This window comes from Mesoplodon bidens, assembly GCF_964165515.1.
Source record: "Mesoplodon bidens genome assembly, chromosome: 13".
Classification (NCBI taxonomy): Eukaryota; Metazoa; Chordata; class Mammalia; order Artiodactyla; family Ziphiidae; genus Mesoplodon; species Mesoplodon bidens.
This window is the reverse complement of record NC_138169.1, coordinates 38,739,587-38,759,524: the sequence shown is the minus strand read 5'-3', so window position 1 is coordinate 38,759,524 and position 19,938 is coordinate 38,739,587. Positions and strand designations below refer to the sequence as shown.

The 19,938-nt window shown below is 41.0% G+C and overlaps 1 protein-coding gene across 6 annotated transcripts; it reads right to left on the bottom strand.

Moving 5' to 3' along the window:
- Positions 1-4,900: 4,900 nt before the first annotated feature.
- On the bottom strand, positions 4,901-19,860 carry SNRPD1 (small nuclear ribonucleoprotein D1 polypeptide). Of its 6 annotated transcripts, none has more exons than XM_081252064.1 (5): positions 19,748-19,860; positions 10,224-10,300; positions 8,297-8,488; positions 5,434-5,538; positions 4,901-5,255 (listed from the first exon to the last, which is right to left on the bottom strand). In XM_081252064.1, the coding sequence occupies exons 2-4, from the start codon at positions 10,291-10,293 to the stop codon at positions 5,462-5,464; spliced, it is 339 nt and encodes a 112-aa protein (XP_081108190.1). In that variant the 5' UTR covers positions 10,294-10,300; positions 19,748-19,860; the 3' UTR covers positions 4,901-5,255; positions 5,434-5,461. The 6 variants fall into 6 exon arrangements, with proteins under 6 accessions (XP_081108190.1, XP_081108189.1, XP_081108191.1 ...); XM_081252063.1 differs by lacking the exon at positions 19,748-19,860 and adding an exon at positions 15,744-15,881 and having other exon boundaries at positions 4,901-5,275; positions 5,430-5,538; XM_081252065.1 differs by lacking the exon at positions 19,748-19,860 and adding an exon at positions 11,194-11,358.
- Between the last annotated feature and the right edge of the window lie 78 nt (positions 19,861-19,938).

Here is a 19,938-nt window from a genome sequence, read left to right as displayed (position 1 = left end):
GACTTCCCTGGTGGTCCAGTGGTAAAGGATCCACCTTCCAATGCAGGGGACGTGGGTTCAATCCCTGGGTTCCCACATGCCACAGGGCAGCTAAGCCTGTGCAATGCAACTACTGAGCTCACACAGCTTCAACTAGAGAGCTTGCATGCTGCAAACTACAGAGCCCACGTGCCCTGGAGCCTGCACGCCACAACTAGAGAAAACCCGCATGCCACATCTAGAGAGAAGCCCGCACACCGCAACAAAGAGCCCACGCGCCGCAACAAAAGACCCCGCATGCCTCAATGAAAATCCCATGTATTGCAACTAAAACCTGATGCAGCCAAAAAATTAATAAATAAATAAATTTAAAAGGTAAATTATTAAAAAAAAGAAAAAGAAATAACATGTAAAGGGCTTATTAGCACAGAACCTGGCAGAGTAAGTACCCAAATATTTGTCAAATGGGAGGAATAGTTATTGTCCATTAAAAAAATCCTTTTGGCAATGTCATTAAATCTATAAATTAATCAGAAAAACTGGGCACAGAATAAGCATTAAGTACGTATTAGTTGACATACTGTCAGTAAAGAAGTTACTTAAAAATTCACCAAGATAACTGCACTAAACCTATAAATTGGAGAGAATTTCTATCTTTACACTGGTCAGTCTTCCTACACTGGAATATGGTTCTATTTTTTATTTTATGGCTCAGGAATTTTTAAAAAGCTAGAACTGATTTTTGCCACTGTTCCACAAGCACTCAAAGAGGAGAAAATTACAAAGTTCTAGGAAACATGGAAAATCTTTACTCTCCTTGCAGATTCACAATGCATATTATCCTTTAAAGACCAAGTAGAGTATGGCTCTACTTAAGAGCCATATGAATCACACCATAATTTCTGTAGTTCACCAAATCTAAGACATCAATTTTTGGATGCACTTGCTATTGTATGTACTACTAACAAAGAAAAAAGCTTGATGATTTAAGTTTGATACCAAATCTAACTTTATACCATTTAAGATGCATCTCAATTTCAGAGATATTAAAATATATTTTTAAAATCCATCTTAGAATAGGTGAAATTGTTAGAATTCAAATAGTGGGATAAGATATCCCTCACTATAGTAACAAAATACAGAAAATACTTTGGAATAATCTTACCAAAATATGTTAAGTATGGTCAATCATCATTAATCATTCTGTACTGGGGAAGTCACTTCCTTGCTAAAATTTATTTGTAACTCCAAAATCAGTACTAATGGTGCTTCCATGGTCATGCATGGACCATGCATGCTTTAGAGAAGCAAAAAATCGTTACCTGATGTGCCACCTGGTTGTTCTAGGCTGAGGCTGAATAGAGCGACAGTGCCTTTTGTTTCAGGTCTCATACAATAAACAAACATCCTTCATGGTCAATTTAGTGCCGCAGTTTTTTGGTACTTTTGTGCTTTTGGGTGGTGAGTTTGTTGTTTAAAATGGCCCCCAAGCATAGTGCTATCTAGTATCCATAAGCAAGAAGGCTGTGATGTGTCATTTGGAAAAAATACATGTCTTAGAAAAACTCTGTTCAGGCATACATTACAGTGCTGTAGGTTGTGAATTCAATGTAAATGAAACAATATATACTAAATAAGGTGTTTTTAAACAGAAAACACACATAAAACGAGGTTATGCATTGATGAGTTGATGAAAATGCCGTGACCAGAGACTCATACACAGAGAACCTGTGCTCCTCTTAGGAGCAGTGGTTCACTATTCACTAATTCAGGGTTCACAGCAACTTTACAGAACCTAACTACCGTCAATAACAAGAACCTACTACTGCATTTGACATCTAGAGCTTTTGCTATTATTCTTTTGTAAACTGAATCTCATATTATATACTGACCTTACTCAAAATACAGGAAATACACAGAACTTTAAAACTTTTACTGAGAGGAAAGGCTGGTTCAGATAAATGGAATACTACCATGTTCCTGCAGAGAAAATAGTAATACTGCAAAATTTCTCTTCCTTCTCAAAAGTATACCTCTTATTTTGTGGATTCACAAGAATTTTCACATTAAATAAAGACCAATATCAGATATATTCTTTTGTTGTTTTAATTGGAATGTCTCTAGAAAATGTCTGTTATTGGTTTAAGATAGAAAATTCTTCCTTAACATGATGAGGAAAGTCCATTTTAGGTTTTCAGGAATGAGTGTTGTGTTATTAAATGTTATTCTGATATCTATTATAGAAGACTGTGTGTATTTTGACTCCTGAACATAATACATTTCAAAATACTAAGCCATCCTTGCTTAACCAACCTAATTATAGTAGATTAAAACATGTTGTGAAATACAATTTCTCTATTATTTCACTTACAGTTTTCTGTTTAAACTCACAATAAATTTCTTTAAACAAATCCCCAAATTTCACAAATTAAAATCTTAAGCTTTAGAAGATATCAGACTGGGAATTCCCTGGCGGTCCAGTGGTTAGGACTTCGTGCTTTCACTGCTGAGGGCCTGGGTTCGATCCCAGGGTTGGGGAACTAAGATCCCACAAGCTGAGTGGCACAGCCAGAAAAAAAAACCCAATTACTTCAAACAGGAAGAGACGTGGCCCTACATCTGGACTGGAAGGCAATGCCTACTTTGCTATCCAGCAAGAAGAAAACGTCTCTTTTCCCAAGGGCAGCCCAGCCAACCAGAAACTGTAGTCATCCAACCAATGAGAAGCCTCTTCCTGCAAAGGACTCTGCTTATTATTGCCCCTCCCAAGGTCCCCACCCACATGCCCTATAAAAGCAAGCTCCCCTTCCTGGTTCTCTGGATTTGCCTATGGCCTGCCATAGTTTGTATATGCCAAATTGCAATTCTTCTGACTATTCTCAAATAAATTCACTTTTGCTGATAAAATAACTTCCTATTATTAAAGCTGACAAACTCAATCTAGTACCCACTAGGGTTTAGCCTTACATTTAAACAGTGTTACTAGACTGGTATCATACTGCAAACTTCTAGATGTTAAAATTCACAAAGTAAGACACAGTTAGGGGACTCCCCTGGTGGTCCAGTGGTTAGGACTCTGAGCCCCCACTGCAGAGGGCACAGATTCCACCTGTCGTCTGAGAACTAAGACCCCGAGGCACGCTTAAAAATCCTTTGTTATTGGCTTTCGACTTAAAATCAATATGAGCCTCCACTGCTTTTAAAACAGACAATACAAAGTATTCTTTATCAGAGTATTCACAATTTGCAATTACGTATCAATGTATATCTGTTTCCCTTTTAGCTTATAAGCTCCAGGAGGGCAGGAGTCAACTTATGTTTGTTTACTCACTACTTGTGCTTTTCTGTTTGTCCCCTTCAAATCTCTCCACCTTGATGCATCACTGTGTTCCCTTGTCTTCTGCTTGCATTCAATTAATAGGAGCACCAACAAAGGATGGAAAAGAATGAGATACACATATACACATACCACACACAAATGCTCTTGCCATCTCAATTACATTAACTTCCCTACAAGGCCTAAACTTCCTTTTCTGATAACAGTCTTTGCAGAACATTCCCTTCTCATTAAACAAACAAACGCACATACATGATTAAATGAAAACACAGATCTAGTTCAATCCTCAGTTAGGTTTGTTTCCTTAGTATATAAACAAACAGTAGTCAGCTTTGTAAGAAACTATATACTGAGAAGTATTTTTCTCTAAATCTAACCAATTAAAACAATTTTTTAAAAAATCCTTATTAATGATCAGAAAGAATCCAGTTTTTGGCAAAGAAGTAGGTCTTCTTCCTTTTGTTCTTAAAGGACTGCTTGTAAAAAATATTTGGTTAAGAATCCGCCTGCCAATGCAGGGGACACAGGTTTGAGCCCTGGTCCAGGAAGATCCCACATGCCGCGGAGCAACTAAGCCCATGCGCCACAACTACTGAGCCTGCACTCTGGAGCCTGCGAGCCACAACTACTGAAGCCCACGCACCCTAGAGCCCATGCTCTGCAACAAGAGAAGCCACTGCAATGATAAGTCCATGCACCACAATGAAGAGTAGCCCCCGCTCGCCACAACTAGAGAAAGCCTGCGTGCAGCAACGAAGACCCAACGCAGCCAAAAATAAAATTAAACCCCCCCTCCCAAAACTATATTCTATTAAGAACCTATTAAAATAGTAAAACAGAGACTTCCCTGGTGGTCCAGTGGTTAAGATGCCTCAATTCAAATGCAGGGGGCATGGGTTCAATCCCTACTCAGGGAACTAGGATCCCACATGCCCTGCGGTGCAGCCAAAAAAAAAGTAAAATAAAACCAAAAAAACCATTAACAATGACAACAAAAGCAATGACTCCTTAATTTAGAAGATGATCATCACCTTTTACTAAGAACCTAAGTCTCCATGGAATAAAACTCAGGAAAGGAGAATCAATTTTAGACCTAATTCCCTAAGACTTTAGTTTCTGAAATACCAAAAGGAACTTAGTTCATTTGTAGGAAGGTTCCACAGGATGGAGTCAAGGTAAAACAATAAAACGCATAGTCAGGGTGGGAGGGAGGGAGACCCAAGAGGAAAGAGATATGGGAACATATGTATATGTATAACTGATTCACTGTTATAAAGCAGAAACTAGGGCTTCCCTGGTGGCGCAGTGGTTGGGAGTCCGCCTGCCGATGCAGGGGAAAAGGGTTCGTGCCCCGGTCCGGGAGGATCCCACATGCCGCGGAGCGGCTGGGCCCGTGAGCCATGGCCGCTGAGCCTGCACGTCCGGAGCCTGTGCTCCGCAACGGGAGAGGCCACAACAGTGACAGGCCCGCGTACCTCAAAAAAAAAAAAAAAAAAAAGCAGAAACTAACACACCATTGTAAAGCAATTATACTCCAATAAAGATGTTAAAAAAAGAAACGCATAGTCAGTGCATGTGAAATAAAAAGTTGTATATTCTACATATATTCATAAAAGAAATATTTTAGTTCAAAAAAATTAAATGCCTGATCTAAGACTGGAATTATTCTGGGACTGCCTAGTAGTAATGCTTAGCTCTTATTGTGTTTGTATCATGAATATATATATGAACTATTAAAACTTAATATGATATAGTCAATAGACAACTCTGTCCTACATTTATGTTTATTAAAAACTGCCACAAACAAACAAAGCCTGTACAAAAAGCAGCCGGGGCATCGATCACTTTGAAATCATAATCTTGAGAGACACAATTTGCTTAGGACTCCACCATCTTCTAACTTAGCCACGTAGACTTCCTCTGCCGTCTTCTTCTTCGTCTGTTATAAACAAACAAAACCTGTACAAAAAATATCCCATAGTACCTATCACTTTGAAACAGTAATCTTGAGAGACATTATCGCTTAGGACCCCCTCTTCCTCTGCCCTGGCCATGTCCTCTTCCTCTTCTGCCATAAACAAACAAAACCTGTACAAAAAATATCCCATAATACCTACTACTTTGAAATAGTAGTCTTGAGAGATATTATCGCCTAGGACCCCCTCTTCCTCTTCCTCGGCCACGTCCTCTTCCTCTTCCTCGGCCTCGGCCTCTTCCTGCAACTGAGGGAAGAGAGAAACAAAGTAAAGGAAATTCTCTTCTGTGCTGAGGTTACCTGGCCACCACAAACAGCACCTACAGTAAAGAAAAGTTTAATTCAGCTTCTCTCAAATGTAACTTCAGTCATGCTTTCCCAACAGTTTACCATACAGAACCAAGAACTGATGGCCTACTAATACCTTAATATTTGTTTCATTTGACTTTATTTACTGAGAAATTCATCAAGTTTTAAAATATTTTTCTTTGTATTGTGCCTCAAATTCACCACAAAATAAAATACAAATGATTCGAACCTCACACAAGATGAAAAAGATATAATACTAACGGAACGGAACACAAACACTATGCACCAGATGTTTCTGTTACTGTATAGAATCCAAGTTGGTTAATTCATGCCAAGAAAACTTAAAATATATTACATCAAGTAACAACTTCATGACTTTTCAGAATCTTAAGCCATCTGATCCAATCATAACCTAGTACTTTAATCCAGTAGCAATATCCTTGTTACCTGGTCATCCTAGCTCTGAACTTTTCATTTTCAGACATCTATGAATATTTTAAAAATCTTGACATTTCTACCAATTGTTCCTAGTCTTACCATTCAAAGCAACAGAGTAAGTCTAGCACTTCTCTTAAAACAAGGCAGATTAACCACACTTATCTCCAATTCCCTCTGAAGTACTAGAGAAAAGGAATAAAAATGGCAAATATCCATAAGGGGGAAAAAACAAATGCAGAAAAAAACACAGTGGTTGAAAGATTTCAACAATTTTTTAAGTAAGAAAATAGACTGAAAACTACAAATGTTTAGTAAAGGAAGAATAACTTCTAAAAGACCTAGGACCTTGGAAGCCAGGGGTGAGATGATGAGGCAGGGGGCTGAAAACGGGGTGGGGGGAAGTTGATAATCCTTATGCAGAGCAGTAGATTGGCTAGTCCTCTTCCCCACCTTGCAAAGCTAATGATTATTTCCCTGACAGGTAGGTAGGAGAGAAAAGATAAAATTAACCCAAAGAGCTTGAGGCAGAAAGGCTTCGGATTTGAAAACACTTGCAAAGTGGATGGCAGCAAAAGTCACAGAGCTGGAGGGAAGGAACAGGGGGATCAAGTCAGTGTTTTTCAAGCTATGTGTTACAACCTGATTTTTTTTCTTTTTAACTGAAAGAGAACAGGATAGGAAGCTTAAGGGCATCTGCATGTATTAAGACTAAATAATTCTTCCTGAAGCTTTTGTTTCATTTGTATGTATGAATAGGTCATGATGCAAAGTACAATATATTTCTTAGTGTGAGCGGAAGGAAAAGTCTCAAAATCATTGTGTTTAGTATCAGCCCCTTTCTCCTGCCCTTCTCCTATAATGCTGGCTGCCAGACATGTGTCTCCCACAGTAGGTGACTAGAATCTTTTTCTGAGAAAACCAGCTCCAGAAAAGACTTCCAGATGCTGAAATTTTAGGTCTCCTCAGTGGAGAAGCCAACTTACTTTGAACCCACCCTCTAAGGAGTCCAGCCTCCATTCCCAGAAGTTCTCTTTTCAGAGTCCTTCTTAAACAACAGATGGCCAAAATGCAAGATACTATAGTAAAGCCTTCAACATAAAGACCAAACTAAGAGATCAAATAAAAAGAGAAACCGGAGAAAACAACACCAATTACAGAATAAAAGACAAAGAGAGGGCTTCACTGGTGGCGCAGTGGTTGAGAGTCCGCCTGCTGATGCAGGGGACGTGGGTTCGTGCCCTGGTCCGGGAGGATCCCACATACCGCGGAGCGGCTGGGCCCGTGAGCCATGGCCGCTGAGCCTGCGCGTCTGGAGCCTGTGCTCTGCAATGGGAGAGGCCGCAACAGTGAGAGGCCCGCATACCACAAAAAAAAAAAAAAAAAAAAAAGAGAGAGGAAAAATAAGAGAAAAGACTCAGAAGGAATCAGTCAGAAGACCCAATTATTAAGAATTCCAGGAAGAAAGAACAGAACAAGCAAAACAGAAGAAATTTATTAACGTTACACAAGTAAATTTCTTAGCTCTAAATGGCAAGAATATCTACTGAAAGGGTCCACCAAGTACCCAGAACAACAGTGGACAAAATGCTAAGTCATTAAGAAATTTCAGAATAGCAGGAATAATGAGTCAATCTCTGGGCTTCCCTAGTGGCGCAGTGGTTAAGAACCCGCCTGCCAATGCAGGGGACACGGGTTCGAGCCCTGGTCCGGGAAGATCCCACAGGCCTCGGAGAAACTAAGCCTGTGCGCCACAACTACTAAGCCTGTGCTCTAGAGCCCGCGAGCCACAACTACTGAGCCCGCATGCTACAACTACTGAAGCCTGCATGCCTAGAGGCTGTGCTCCACAACAAGAGAAAACACCGCAATGAGAAGCCCGCACACCACAATGAAGAGTAGCTCCCGCTCGCAGCACTAGAGAAAGCCCGCACGCAGCAACAAAGACCCAGTGCAGCCAAAAATAAATAAATATAAATAAATAAATGTATTAAAAAAAATAAGATTCAATCTCCGTATCTTCCAAAGTGTGCAGGGATTAGGGGACCAGACCATGCACAAAGGGACAGGAAGTAAGAACATCAGTCTTTTGAATAGCAATACCAGGAACCGTAAGAAACACTATATGTACTCATGGCAAGTAGAGGCAATTAAAACAAACCAACCAACCCGTGTTGTTCGCTAATATAAACATATTTTGAATAGCGGATTAGGGCATAAATACGCCAGACACAAAAATGTTTATAATCCTTCAAACTTACCAGCTTCCCTTTTCTTAGACTTCACCTTTGGTTCAACATCCACGAGAAGTGTATCCAGAGGTAAGCTGTCTGGCAGAATAAAATATCGAATGTTATTTCCTCGAATACTCAGCGTTTCCAGCTGTACAGGTTCTCTGTTCTTCAGGGTCATTTTCACAGCTTTAAGATGTGTATTCATGCTGACATCTACACCTGGAGGGAAAAAAGAGGGCAGTTATTAGCATAATAAGGAAGGCAACCAATTAATCTATCAAGCCACTGTTAGTACCATGTTACAGAAGAGCATTATCTGTTCTACAACTGGTAATGATGTCTGTATACATCAGAAACCTTTCCTTCACTAGATTTTTCCTTAGCTTGTTGTTTACTAATCTTCTTTCCCAAACTTAAAATTTTGACTTTTGATACATTCCATCTTGTTGGGGAACTTGATACAACGAGAGAGAGGGGAAAAAACCCCCAAAAGATTTATGATCTCTTTCTCTGTTCCAGGAACTGCATGCTAAGGCATTTTAGTTTAATCCTCAATGTCCTTATGGTAGATAGTATGATTACCCCTATTGTGAGGACTAAAATATATATTCAGGATATAAGAAACTTGAAACAGTGGTTGTCACTGGGGAAGGGAATTGGATTTTTACTAGGTTTTGCTCCCCCAATTTACTAAATTTTCCTCCTGGGACATCATTTACTAAGTGCCTACTGTATGTGAGGCAAACCTTACATTACATTACTTTTGTGAGTGTCTTCCACATCACTAGATTTTGAATTCCTAAAAAAGAGAAGAGGGCTTCCCTGGTGGCGCAGTGGTTGAGAGTCCGCCTGCCGATGCAGGGGACACAGGTTCGTGCCCCGGTCTGGGAAGATCCCACGTGCTGTGGAGCGGCTGGGCCCGTGAGCCATGGCTGCTGAGCCTGCACGTCCAGAGCCTGTGCTCCACGACGGGAGAGGCCGCAACAGTGAGAGGCCCGCGTACCGCAAAAAAAAAAAAAAAAAAAAAAGGCAGGAAGAACACTCTGCTTCCTCTACAACATGCAACACAGAGCTCAGAAAAGAGTAGACTAAATCACTGTTTAAAATCACAGAATTTTAACAGGACTGAAATTACTTTTCCTCAGATATGATCAGACTGTATCAAAACCTTAAACTATACAGATTTCCTTTCATAGCAATTGGTGTTGCAAAGTTTTGGCGGACTCACAAATATTATCAGTTTAATACTATATATTTCTCTTGTTTACTCAGATACTGGATCTACATGTTAAAAAATTATTTATAAATTTACAATTTAAATATTTCAGAGAGTAGAAATGGTATCATATGCTAAGATAGCATTTTCTTTCATCAATTCTTTTAAAAATTTGCCCTTTTTTGGGGTAGCAGCTACTATTAGTGAAGAATCACAGTGGCTTTAAATATAAAATTACATACCATACATACAATATCATCAAAGAGTTAGACACCTAAGAAAAAAGACAAATATAATACTCTAATATGTTATGCTTAGATAAAATTATGGTTCCTCGTCACCCCCTTCCCATTTCCCACATATTTTTTACCCAGGATAATCAGACATGGAAACCCCATCCTCTATCTTCAAGGACTTTACAATCTAACAGGGGACACAAAATTCGGATACAAGTAATACGTGTTTTAAGATGCAACATTCCAGGGGACATGTACAGGCAAAAGTAGAAAAGGCATAAAGCAGGAAAACAGTGGTCACACATAGGATAACCTGGGGAATCCAGTCTGGTCTTAGCACAAGAACTTAAGGTGAGGCTTAAATAAGAAGGTCAATGAAATAATCCAGACAAAAGGAATGAGATTTGTACAATATAAAACATTCATTAACCAAAGAATTCTGGCCTGTAGGTGAAAGAGACAGGAAATAAAAAGTGTTATAAACGCAGTCCAACCTCCATACCTGTGATTGTTCCATGGACCTGTGTTCCATTCTTTAATTCAATGGTTACAGTTTCGTGACTCAATTTCATCAAAAATCTATAAAGACAATAGGAATAAAATGATAAATTTTCACTTTTAACACTTCAAAAACATGTTTATTATTAAGCCAAAGGGTGAAATTTCTAGATGCCAAAAACCTACTATGGACGCTATCTGCACCAATTCCTGTTAATAGCTTGCATAACAATTTCAGCTTTCCCTGAATGATATACCCTTAACGTTTATGAAAGAGCACAGTAACAGAAATTGTCACTTGGACATTTCTGATTCTCTAAGCCATTATACAGCTTAACCTCTGATCCATGCATATAGATCCTGAAGTCACTATAAGCCACAAAACTGAAATCAAGAAATTACATGGATAGAAGTGCTCAAAAAACACAAGCTTCCAATGATAAGATAGTAAGTACTGAAGATGTATGTACAACATGATGGCTGTAGTTAATACTGCTGTATGGTATATTTGAAAACTGCTAAGAGACTAGATCCTGAAAGTTCTCATGAGAAAAAAGCCATTTTTTTCTTTTCTTTTGTATACATATGAGATGATGGATGTTAACAAACTTACTGTGGTAATCATTTCACAGCTTATGTAAGTCAAGTCATTATCCTGTACACCTTAAACTTACAGTGTTGTATGTCAATTATTTCTCAATAAAACTGAAAAAAATGATACATTATAATTGGTATTAAAAGATTATACTCTTATTGTATGTGTATAAATAAGGTAAAATTCTCCTTTTCTAACCCTCCTCCAGGCATGTGGGGATATTCTAGACCATTTTATTTGCAAACATAAGCATTTACATAAAATTTACTTTTACAGAAACTGGGCCATACTATAATGGCTTCTGTAACTTTTAGTTCTCATTTAGCATTTAGAGACATTTATACAAACCCCCACCAAACTCATTTATGCAAATCCTCACCGACACTAATTGTCACCAACTTTTTGGTCAATTTGATAGGGGAAAAAAGGCAATTTGCTTTCCTCTATCACTTGTTGAATAATTCTTCATGAATATAGGAAATCTGTATTTCTTCTGTTAATTTCCTATTCACGTTATTCACAACTCCAATTAGGTCGAATTCTTCTTTTATTTTCTATCAGTTTGCCACAGCAATTCAAGTTCATGGTTTTCTTTAGCCATACAACTTTTTTTCATTTTTATGTTGTTAAATTTATGAATCCTTCTTGGGTATGTAATTTGTTTAGAAAGATGATTCCCATCTCAAGATTATAAAAAGTCTCTTATTTTCTTCTACTGTTATATTTAGAGTTTTAATCCACCCAGAATTCATCTCTTCTGTGCAATTTGAGGTAGGAAGCTGCCTTTATGATTTTCGCAAGTTGGATAGCCAGGTGCCTCAATAACGTTTACTGAATAGTCATCCATTCTCCACTTCATCTATTCTTCTGTTCTCCAACTTTTTTTTTTTTTGCGGTACACAGGCCTCTCACTGTTGTGGCCTCTCCCGTTGCGGAGCACAGGCTCCGGACGCGCAGGCTCAGCGGCCATGGCTCACGGGCCCAGCCGCTCCGCGGCATGTGGGATCTTCCCGGACCGGGGCACGAACCCGTGTCCCCTGCATTGGCAGGCGGACTCTCAACCACTGCGCCACCAGGGAAGCCCCAAAATACAACTTTTTTTTTTTTTTTTGCGGTACGCGGGACTCTCACTGCTGTGGCCTCTCCCGTTGCGGAGCACAGGCTCTGGACGCGCAGGCCCAGCGGCCATGGCCCACGGGCCCAGCCGCTCCGCGGCATGTGGGATCCTCCCCTACCGGGACACGAACCCGCGTCCCCTGCATCGGCAGGCGGACTCTCAACCACTGCGCCACCAGGGAAGCCCCCAAAATACAACTTTTTAAGTGGTATAGACAGCCATCAAAAAAGGGGAAATTACTTGGTCTTGCATAAAGCAAGTCCCAAACTTGTTCTCATATAAAGAAAAAACTGTGTGTTGAATCCCTTCCCTTTCCATATTTGTTGTCAAGAAAAAAAGTCTCTCTTAATGAATTGGTAATGCTTTATTTCACCAGATAAGAATTCTTTAACTTAGCTCAAATTTAATATAACTATATTAGCCTAGAATCTTCACCTAATGGTTTCTTCCCATTATCAGTTTAAAATTTGTTTTTACTTTAATTGTCCAATCCAGTAATAACTTCTACTTTTATAAAACTTCTTTCAAATCATTTTTAGAAACAGGCAGGATTCAAGTAAAAATAAAATATTTTATTAATCAAGCAGTCTACCATATGGAAATAAGAGGAAAACCAGAAAGTAAGAAAACCTCTGAAACAATCAAAATACATTTTATCAAGTCCAAGGATACTTCTTTGATAAATAGTATTTATCATTATATATTATCTGGTAGTCCCTGTGCTTGGTAATGAGGATTAAAAATGAGTAAGACTAGGCCCCCAAGGAGCTCAAACTCTAGAAGGAAGGACACATGAAAGATTTTTTTTTAAGTAATTACGTAAATTTAAATCACAATGGAGATATGCACAGATTTTTTACCATGAATATAATGTAGCATGGGTAGGAAGGAGTCAGATCTTAGTGGACTTCTAGTGAGAAGTCTGAAAAGGTGGAAATATGCAGCAAAGAGAGACAAGAGCAAAGATATAGTAAGAAACTGCACAAGGTACACAGAAATTATAGGTATTACTGATGGAATACTAAGTCCAAGAAAATGAGTAGGGAAGAGGTTCCTCTCATGGAATGCCCAAGCTCTGTTAAAGAATTCCCCTAGGAGAACTACTGAAGGGTTTTCATCAATGGAGTGGAGTGCCACATCGGAAGACAAATTAGGTGGCTAGAGCAATAGACAGATTAAAGTAATCAAGACATAGGAACTACAAATAGATCAATGAAACAGAACAGAGTCCAGAAGTTCACTATCCAGGCAGCAGTTTGGGTTTCACAGGTGTATACATTTTTCAAAATTGGGAAATGCACACTGAATTTCACTGTATGAGATATTTACTTTAAGTGAGATTAAAGAACACAGGTGGGAAGAAAAGGGAGCCTCAACAGCTTAGTGGTGTCGACTGGAGTGGCAAGGAAGGTGTATTGAGGGCAGGAGAAATAAACAGTTATCCGAGCCCAGGAACCAAGCAAATTCAAATTATTTTCTGATGAATCCTTCACTATCTGAATTCTTTCTGCTTACTGTAACTTAAGATATTCAGATAATACTCAAATATTCAGATAAAATGGTATCCTTCAGTATAGCACTGAAATGGTATCCAAACTCACACTATTAAATTCAAAAATCAAAGAGAATGGGTTAGTGAAAGATACTTACATTAGGTAGGTAAATTTGCCAAAACCTGTCAACTTATCAGATTATCAGGATTATCAAGAGGAAGAAGTCAAAGACGACTCCCAGGTTTTTGGTTAGGGAGACAGTATACCAGTGTCACCAACTCAGATAAAGAAATAACAAAGTCAACCAAAACCGCAAACTAATTAGACAGACACCCATCCTACCTGGCGTAAAATACATTCTCCAGTTATTAGAAATTTTGTTTCTATAGTGTAACACACAGAATAGGATTCAGTACAGCCATTAAAATTTATAGGAAAATTCCGTCACAACACGGACTATCTTTAAATGAGACAAACTGATTCCAAAGAGTATGACATAAAACTTAACTACAGATGCAGACCAGCAGGTATTGAGAAATTGAAAAAATAAACTGTAAATTCTGAGATGTTTCCCCCCAAAGTTATACTTCAAATAAAAATGGGGGCTTCCCTGGTGGCGCAGTGGTTGAGAGTCCGCCTGCCGATGCAGTGGACACGGGTTCGTGCCCCGCTCCGGGAAGATCCCACATGCCGCGGAGCGGCTGGGCCTATGAGCCATGGCCGCTGAGCCTGCGCGTCCGGAGCCTGTGCTCCGCAACGGGAGAGGCCACAGCAGTGAGAGGCCCGCGTACCACAAAAAAAAGGACGAAGTCTTCCAGTTATAAGATAAATAAGTATTAGGGATGTAATGTACAACATGATAAATATAATTAACACTGCTGTATGTTATATATGAAAGTTAAGAGAGTAAATCTTGAGTCCACATCACAAGAAAAAATTTTTTGTCTATTTCTTCAATTTTGTACCTATATGAGATGATGGATGTTCACTAAACTTATTGTTAATCACTTCGTGATGGATGTAAATCAAATAATTATGCTGTAGACCTTCAAGTTATACAGTGTCGTACGCCAATTACATCTCAATAAAACTGTAAGAAAGAAATGGACAAAAAATTAACCTTAAATGCCCTCTCTACAAACGCCACCCTGAATATAACAATAAGGATTTTATATGTTATTTAAACATACTAGAAACTATCTACTTGTCTACCTTCACCACAAAACATAAAGCTCCAACAAGGCAGGGACTCTGTCTTGAGGAAAAAAAAAAAAAAAAAGAACACATTATGAGAGCACAGTGTAACAGGTGCCCAATAACACTGACAATCCTTGACTGAACAGACCAGAAACTAGCTAAGCTAGTTTGTAACTGCCGGCTGGGTTATTAGAAACCTCTGCTTCTATGTTGCAAGCTCTCATCCTCAAGGAAAAACACCAAAACCCAATCTATTTGCAAGTAGTTTAGAATGAATTACTCCAATCAGTAAACAAGTCTTCAGTAGGTTCAGCTAACAGGCCAAATTTAAACACAGAAATGAACCAGAAGAAATCTCGATTATCTGTGTAATCAGTCAAAAAATACAGAAAAGAGATTCTGTCCCACGTTGGGAGACTTTTCCTAAAGCAAAGTCCTATTTTACGGGGAAATGTAGGTTGAATAACGTTAAGTCTAGTAAGTAACAAGGGGGGAAAACACTAAAAAAAAACAACTTACGGAGTCAAAAGTCCATCCCTGATTTGAAACATTTCGGAATTGGGTTTCATTATTTCCAGATAAACTCCTGCAGCTTCTAAGTACTCTTTTAAGTGCGATGGTAGTTTCATCGCAAAAAACGCATTAACTTAAACTACTTATGCCGTAGTATTTTTATGTCTCCCACATTCTCAGGGAGCGTGGACCTAGTTATATTTGCCGGCTCCTGAGGGCTGAGACGAGCCAGAAACGCAACCTAGGCTAGAGCACAAGTTCTACTCAAAATGAAAGTCGGTAAGTCACCGGAGTAAGAGCTTGTAAGCCTGGTGCTGCACCTCTATGGCCTCGAAGACTCTGGGTGGGAAAACATGGCCCGGCCTTTACCTCCACTTCTTGGAAGATACGGGGGATCCCCGCGCGACCCAGTCTGAAACCCGGGCCCGAGCGGCCGCGGCGGCGCGGCCAAGATGGGACGGGAGCGGCGGGCGCTGGAGGCCGTTAGCAGGCCGCGCGCACACGCGGCTTTCGCGCCTCCAGTCTCTGGGGCAGCCCAGCCTCCCGCTCCCGGCCCACACCGTCCAGACCATCCCCTCACAGCCTCACCCCGGCTGGTCACCTCCTCACCTCACAAGCTTCATCCTAGCGGCGCCGTCACCCTTTCGGTCCGATAGCGCACAAAACCCAACAACCGAGCGCCAACCGGCTACGAATATGAATGGCCGGAAACACACACTCCCAGGGTTCCGACGTAAAGAGCGCGCGTACCGCTGCGGACGCACGGCGGAAACGCCGAGACTACCCTTGAGCTACTCTCCCTTCCGGCAGTGAGGAGCGCCACTGCGGCCCCTGGCGGCTGGAGGTGTGCCTTGCAACTGCTGAGGGGGTTTAGGGCTGCTTTAGGAGGAAACTTCCGGTAAGAGGGAAATTTGAGGAGATTAAATCCCATTAGCGGGCATGGCAGGGCTCCGTGTATTAAGCAGCACGAAATTTACTCCTTAATGAAAGGAAGTTCTGGGAGAAGTCCAGAGGATTATGCTAACTCTGCTCCAACACCAGGAACCTCAACATTACTTAACGTGCCTGAAGAAAATCACACAAAAATTTTTTTAAATGTCAACTTTTAAAAAATTTAATTTTATTTATTTTTGGCTGCGTTGGGTCTTTGTTGCTGCGCGCGGGCTTTCTCTAGTTGTGGCGAGCGGGGGCTCCTCTTCGTTGTGGTGCGCGGGCTTCTCATTGCGGTGGCTTCTCTTGTGGCGCACAGGCTCTAGGCGCGTGGGCTTCAGTAGTTGTGGCACGCAGGCTCAGTAGTTGTGGCTCACGGGCTCTAGAGCGCAGGCTCCGTAGTTGTGGCGCACGGGCTTAGTTGCTCTGCGGCATGTGGGATCTTCTTTCCTGGACCAGGGCTCGAACCCGTGTCCCCTGCATTGGCAGGGGGATTCTTAACCACTGTGCCACCAGGGAAGTCCAGAAAAATCACACAATTTAACTGATTATTTTCACTTCAAATTCTGGTCACAAACCTCAAAAGGGTTCCCCACAGTGCCCAGAGATCCAGAGATCATGTTATGCTTCTCTAATGGATACTTTCTCCTTTAGCCTAGGTGATCTCCAAAACTACGGCTTTAATTTGTATCTCCAGCTTGGACTTCATCCCTGGTCATCAGAATTCTTGAATGTTGTGAGGCAATTCTCATCAAACATTAATGTGCATAGCACTCAACTAGAGGAAATATTAGAATGAAAATTCTGATTCCGTTGGTATGGGGTCTGAAATTCTGCACTTCTAACAAGCCTTCAGTTGATGAAGATGCCCCTAGTCCATGGATCTCAATTTGAGTAGCAAGACTGTAATGGACATATGTGTGCTGCCTTCTCAACATCTATCCCTGTCTTCCCAACAGTTCCTAATAATCTCCTGGTGATCCAAGGTGGACCGAATTGCGATAATTTTTCTTTGTTTTTATTTTCTAGCTTGAACATTTTTTAGAATTTTTACTTTCTCATAGTATAAAACTGTCAAGAGTCCTGAAATAAAGTCAGCAAGAATGGAGCAACAAAGGAAAAGCCTTTATTTGCTGCTAGCAGGAGGGTCAGTCTGAAAGTGAGACTACTCTGTCTTCTTGGAGTTAGCTGAGGTTTTATATATTACAGGCATTTAGATTGGTCATAAGAAAGAAAAGGAACAAGGAAATGAGAATGCAACGTGTGGGGCAATACAACTATTCCATCATTAGTTTTTAGAAGTACATGTCTTAATGATAAGCATGCGCAAAAAAGTACATTCTGCAATTTGGAGCAAGGAAAGCAAACAATTTAAACAAAGCCAGATTACATTCACAATTTTAAGTTTGGCAAAAGAATTTACAAGTAGGGGCTTATGCTTCTTGTGTAGGGTTCTGAAAAAGAACTTCACAAATTTACAGAACCATAATGTTCAGCGCCAAGATGCATCATTTAGGCCACAGCATTTGTTTTTAGCATGTGCACATGGCAAAAGACGAACCAATCACAGCTCTCCCCGCCCCGGGGACTTTCTCAGGAGCTCTCAGGAATGGAAGCCTCTCTTTTTACTAGGATAAATTCGCTGTGAGCTTATATGATCTTTGAAAGCTCAGTCAAGCAAGATAATTTATTCACTGGATCATGATTATTTTTTAGTAGACAACAAATCAAATGACCCAACTCTGAAGTGTATAATACAGTATTGTAAAAGCAAACTATTTTATATTTTCACAGCATGCTTAAACCTGATTGTATTTTTTAGAAAAGAAAACCTAGAACAAATTGCAGACAGGAATTATACATCAAATATGAATTCCTTATGTATCAAAAATAAATACATATGATTTCATATGGTGTGACATTTGTAAGGATTCCAACGCTCCTGACTGTGGCCAATACAAGTATACTGGAATAGATCACTCAGGAGCAGAGACCCTGGGACTTCCCTGGTGGTCCTGTGGTTAAGACTCCATGCTCCCAATGCAGGGGAGCCAGGTACCATCCCTGGTCAGGGAACTAGATCTTTCATGCAGCAGCTAAAAGATCCCGCATGCTGCAACTAAGACCAGATGCAGCCAAATAAATAAATATTGAAAAAAAACAAAAAAGGGCTTCCATGGTGGCGCAGTGGTTGAGAATCTGCCTGCTAATGCAGGAGACACGGGTTCGAGCCCGTGTCTGGGAGTTCGAGTCTGGGAGGATCCCACATGCCGCGGAGCAACTAGGCCCGTGAGCCACAACTACTGCGCCTGCGCATCTGGAGCCTGTGCTCCGCAACAAGAGAGGCCGCGATAGTGAGAGACCCGCGCACTGCGATGAAGAGTGGCCCCCGCTTGTGAGAGGCCCGCGCACTGCGATGAAGAGTGGCCCCTGCTTGCCACAACTAGAGAAAGCCCTCACACAGAAACGAAGACCCAGCACAGCAAAAATAAATAAATTAATTAATAAACTCATACCCCAAACATCTTAAAAAAAAAAAAAAAGCAGAGGCCCATTTTTGGCAATGAAAACTTGTAAATGTGGTTTCTGTATGTGTGTATGCCAGAATTTGAGTTACTACAGATAAAGTGGTTTACACACAAAGAGAAATCCCACCAATTGTCTGACAATCTGAAGGTGAAGGCAAATATAGGTCAGATATTCTATCAACAGTAGATACCCAGCTTTAATCAGGTTGGCAGTCTACTCCTGAGTTTTTCCCCAATTTAAGCGGTTTAGTATATGCCATTAAAGTATATTGTTGACCCCTGAACAACTCTGGCGTTAGGGGCACAGAGCCTCTGCTCAGTGGAAAATCCATGCATAACTTACAGTCGCCCCTCCACATCCCCAGTCCCACATCCTCCGATTCAACCAAACAGTTGATGGTGATTGTTTAGTACTCTAGTACTTACTACTGGAACAAAAAATCCCCGTATAACTGGAATTGTTTAAACTTGTGTTGAACAAGGGACAAATGAATGTATCAGGCACTGGGGATGGGAGCGGGGGAAGACAGGTTTTTGCCATAACACAAGGTATGGTGATGTGACCAATGGCTTCACCCACCAATACTTCTCATTTTGGTTTTTAAACCACAGAACCTCCCCAAACTAAACTGACAGGCAGCTCAATAAAGTTTTGTGGAAGACGTATTCTCATAAAAACATCAGGCTTCGCAAACTTAAGAGCACATTTTGGCTGGACTTGGCTTCAAAAAAGGAGGGCCGGAAGTGGAGAACCTCTCTTCAGATTCTCAAGGGCAAGAGCACCCACTTAACCCATCCTCACAGTTCTGCAAATAAGGAAAGAGTAGCACAGAGGGCGTGTTCAAAAGCAGGGTAGAACCAAGAATCCTAGTGCGAGAACCCTGGATTCTATCTTTAGAGGTCTCTAAGAGTCAAAGCTTTGAACACCCGCCAGGACTAAACGTGGTGAAACTTTCTACAATTTCTTGTCGACTCTTGTGCTCTGATGCCCAGGAAGGAAAGTGTGCAAGGAGACGCTGAAGCCCTGCATTTTGGGGAGGCGCTGGAGTGCAGTGCCGGGAAGGAGAGAGAAGGGTCAGTCGTCTACCCTTTTCTTTACATTGGCCCCTGTCGAATATTAGAGGTATCTGAACTGGAAGTCGCAGAGAGCAGTACCTGCAACCAACAGAAGAACCGGTGGCGACGGATTTTCAAGACAAACCACCACCGCTGGGGGCGTAGGTGGCTTTACTCCAAGAGACAAGCGGGGAAAGGGAAGCGTCTGCCGCTCGCCGGAGAGGCGCCCACCCGCGGTGCGCGCACGCGAGGCCTCCCACCGCGCCTGCGCTGCGGTCCGACGCTGGCTC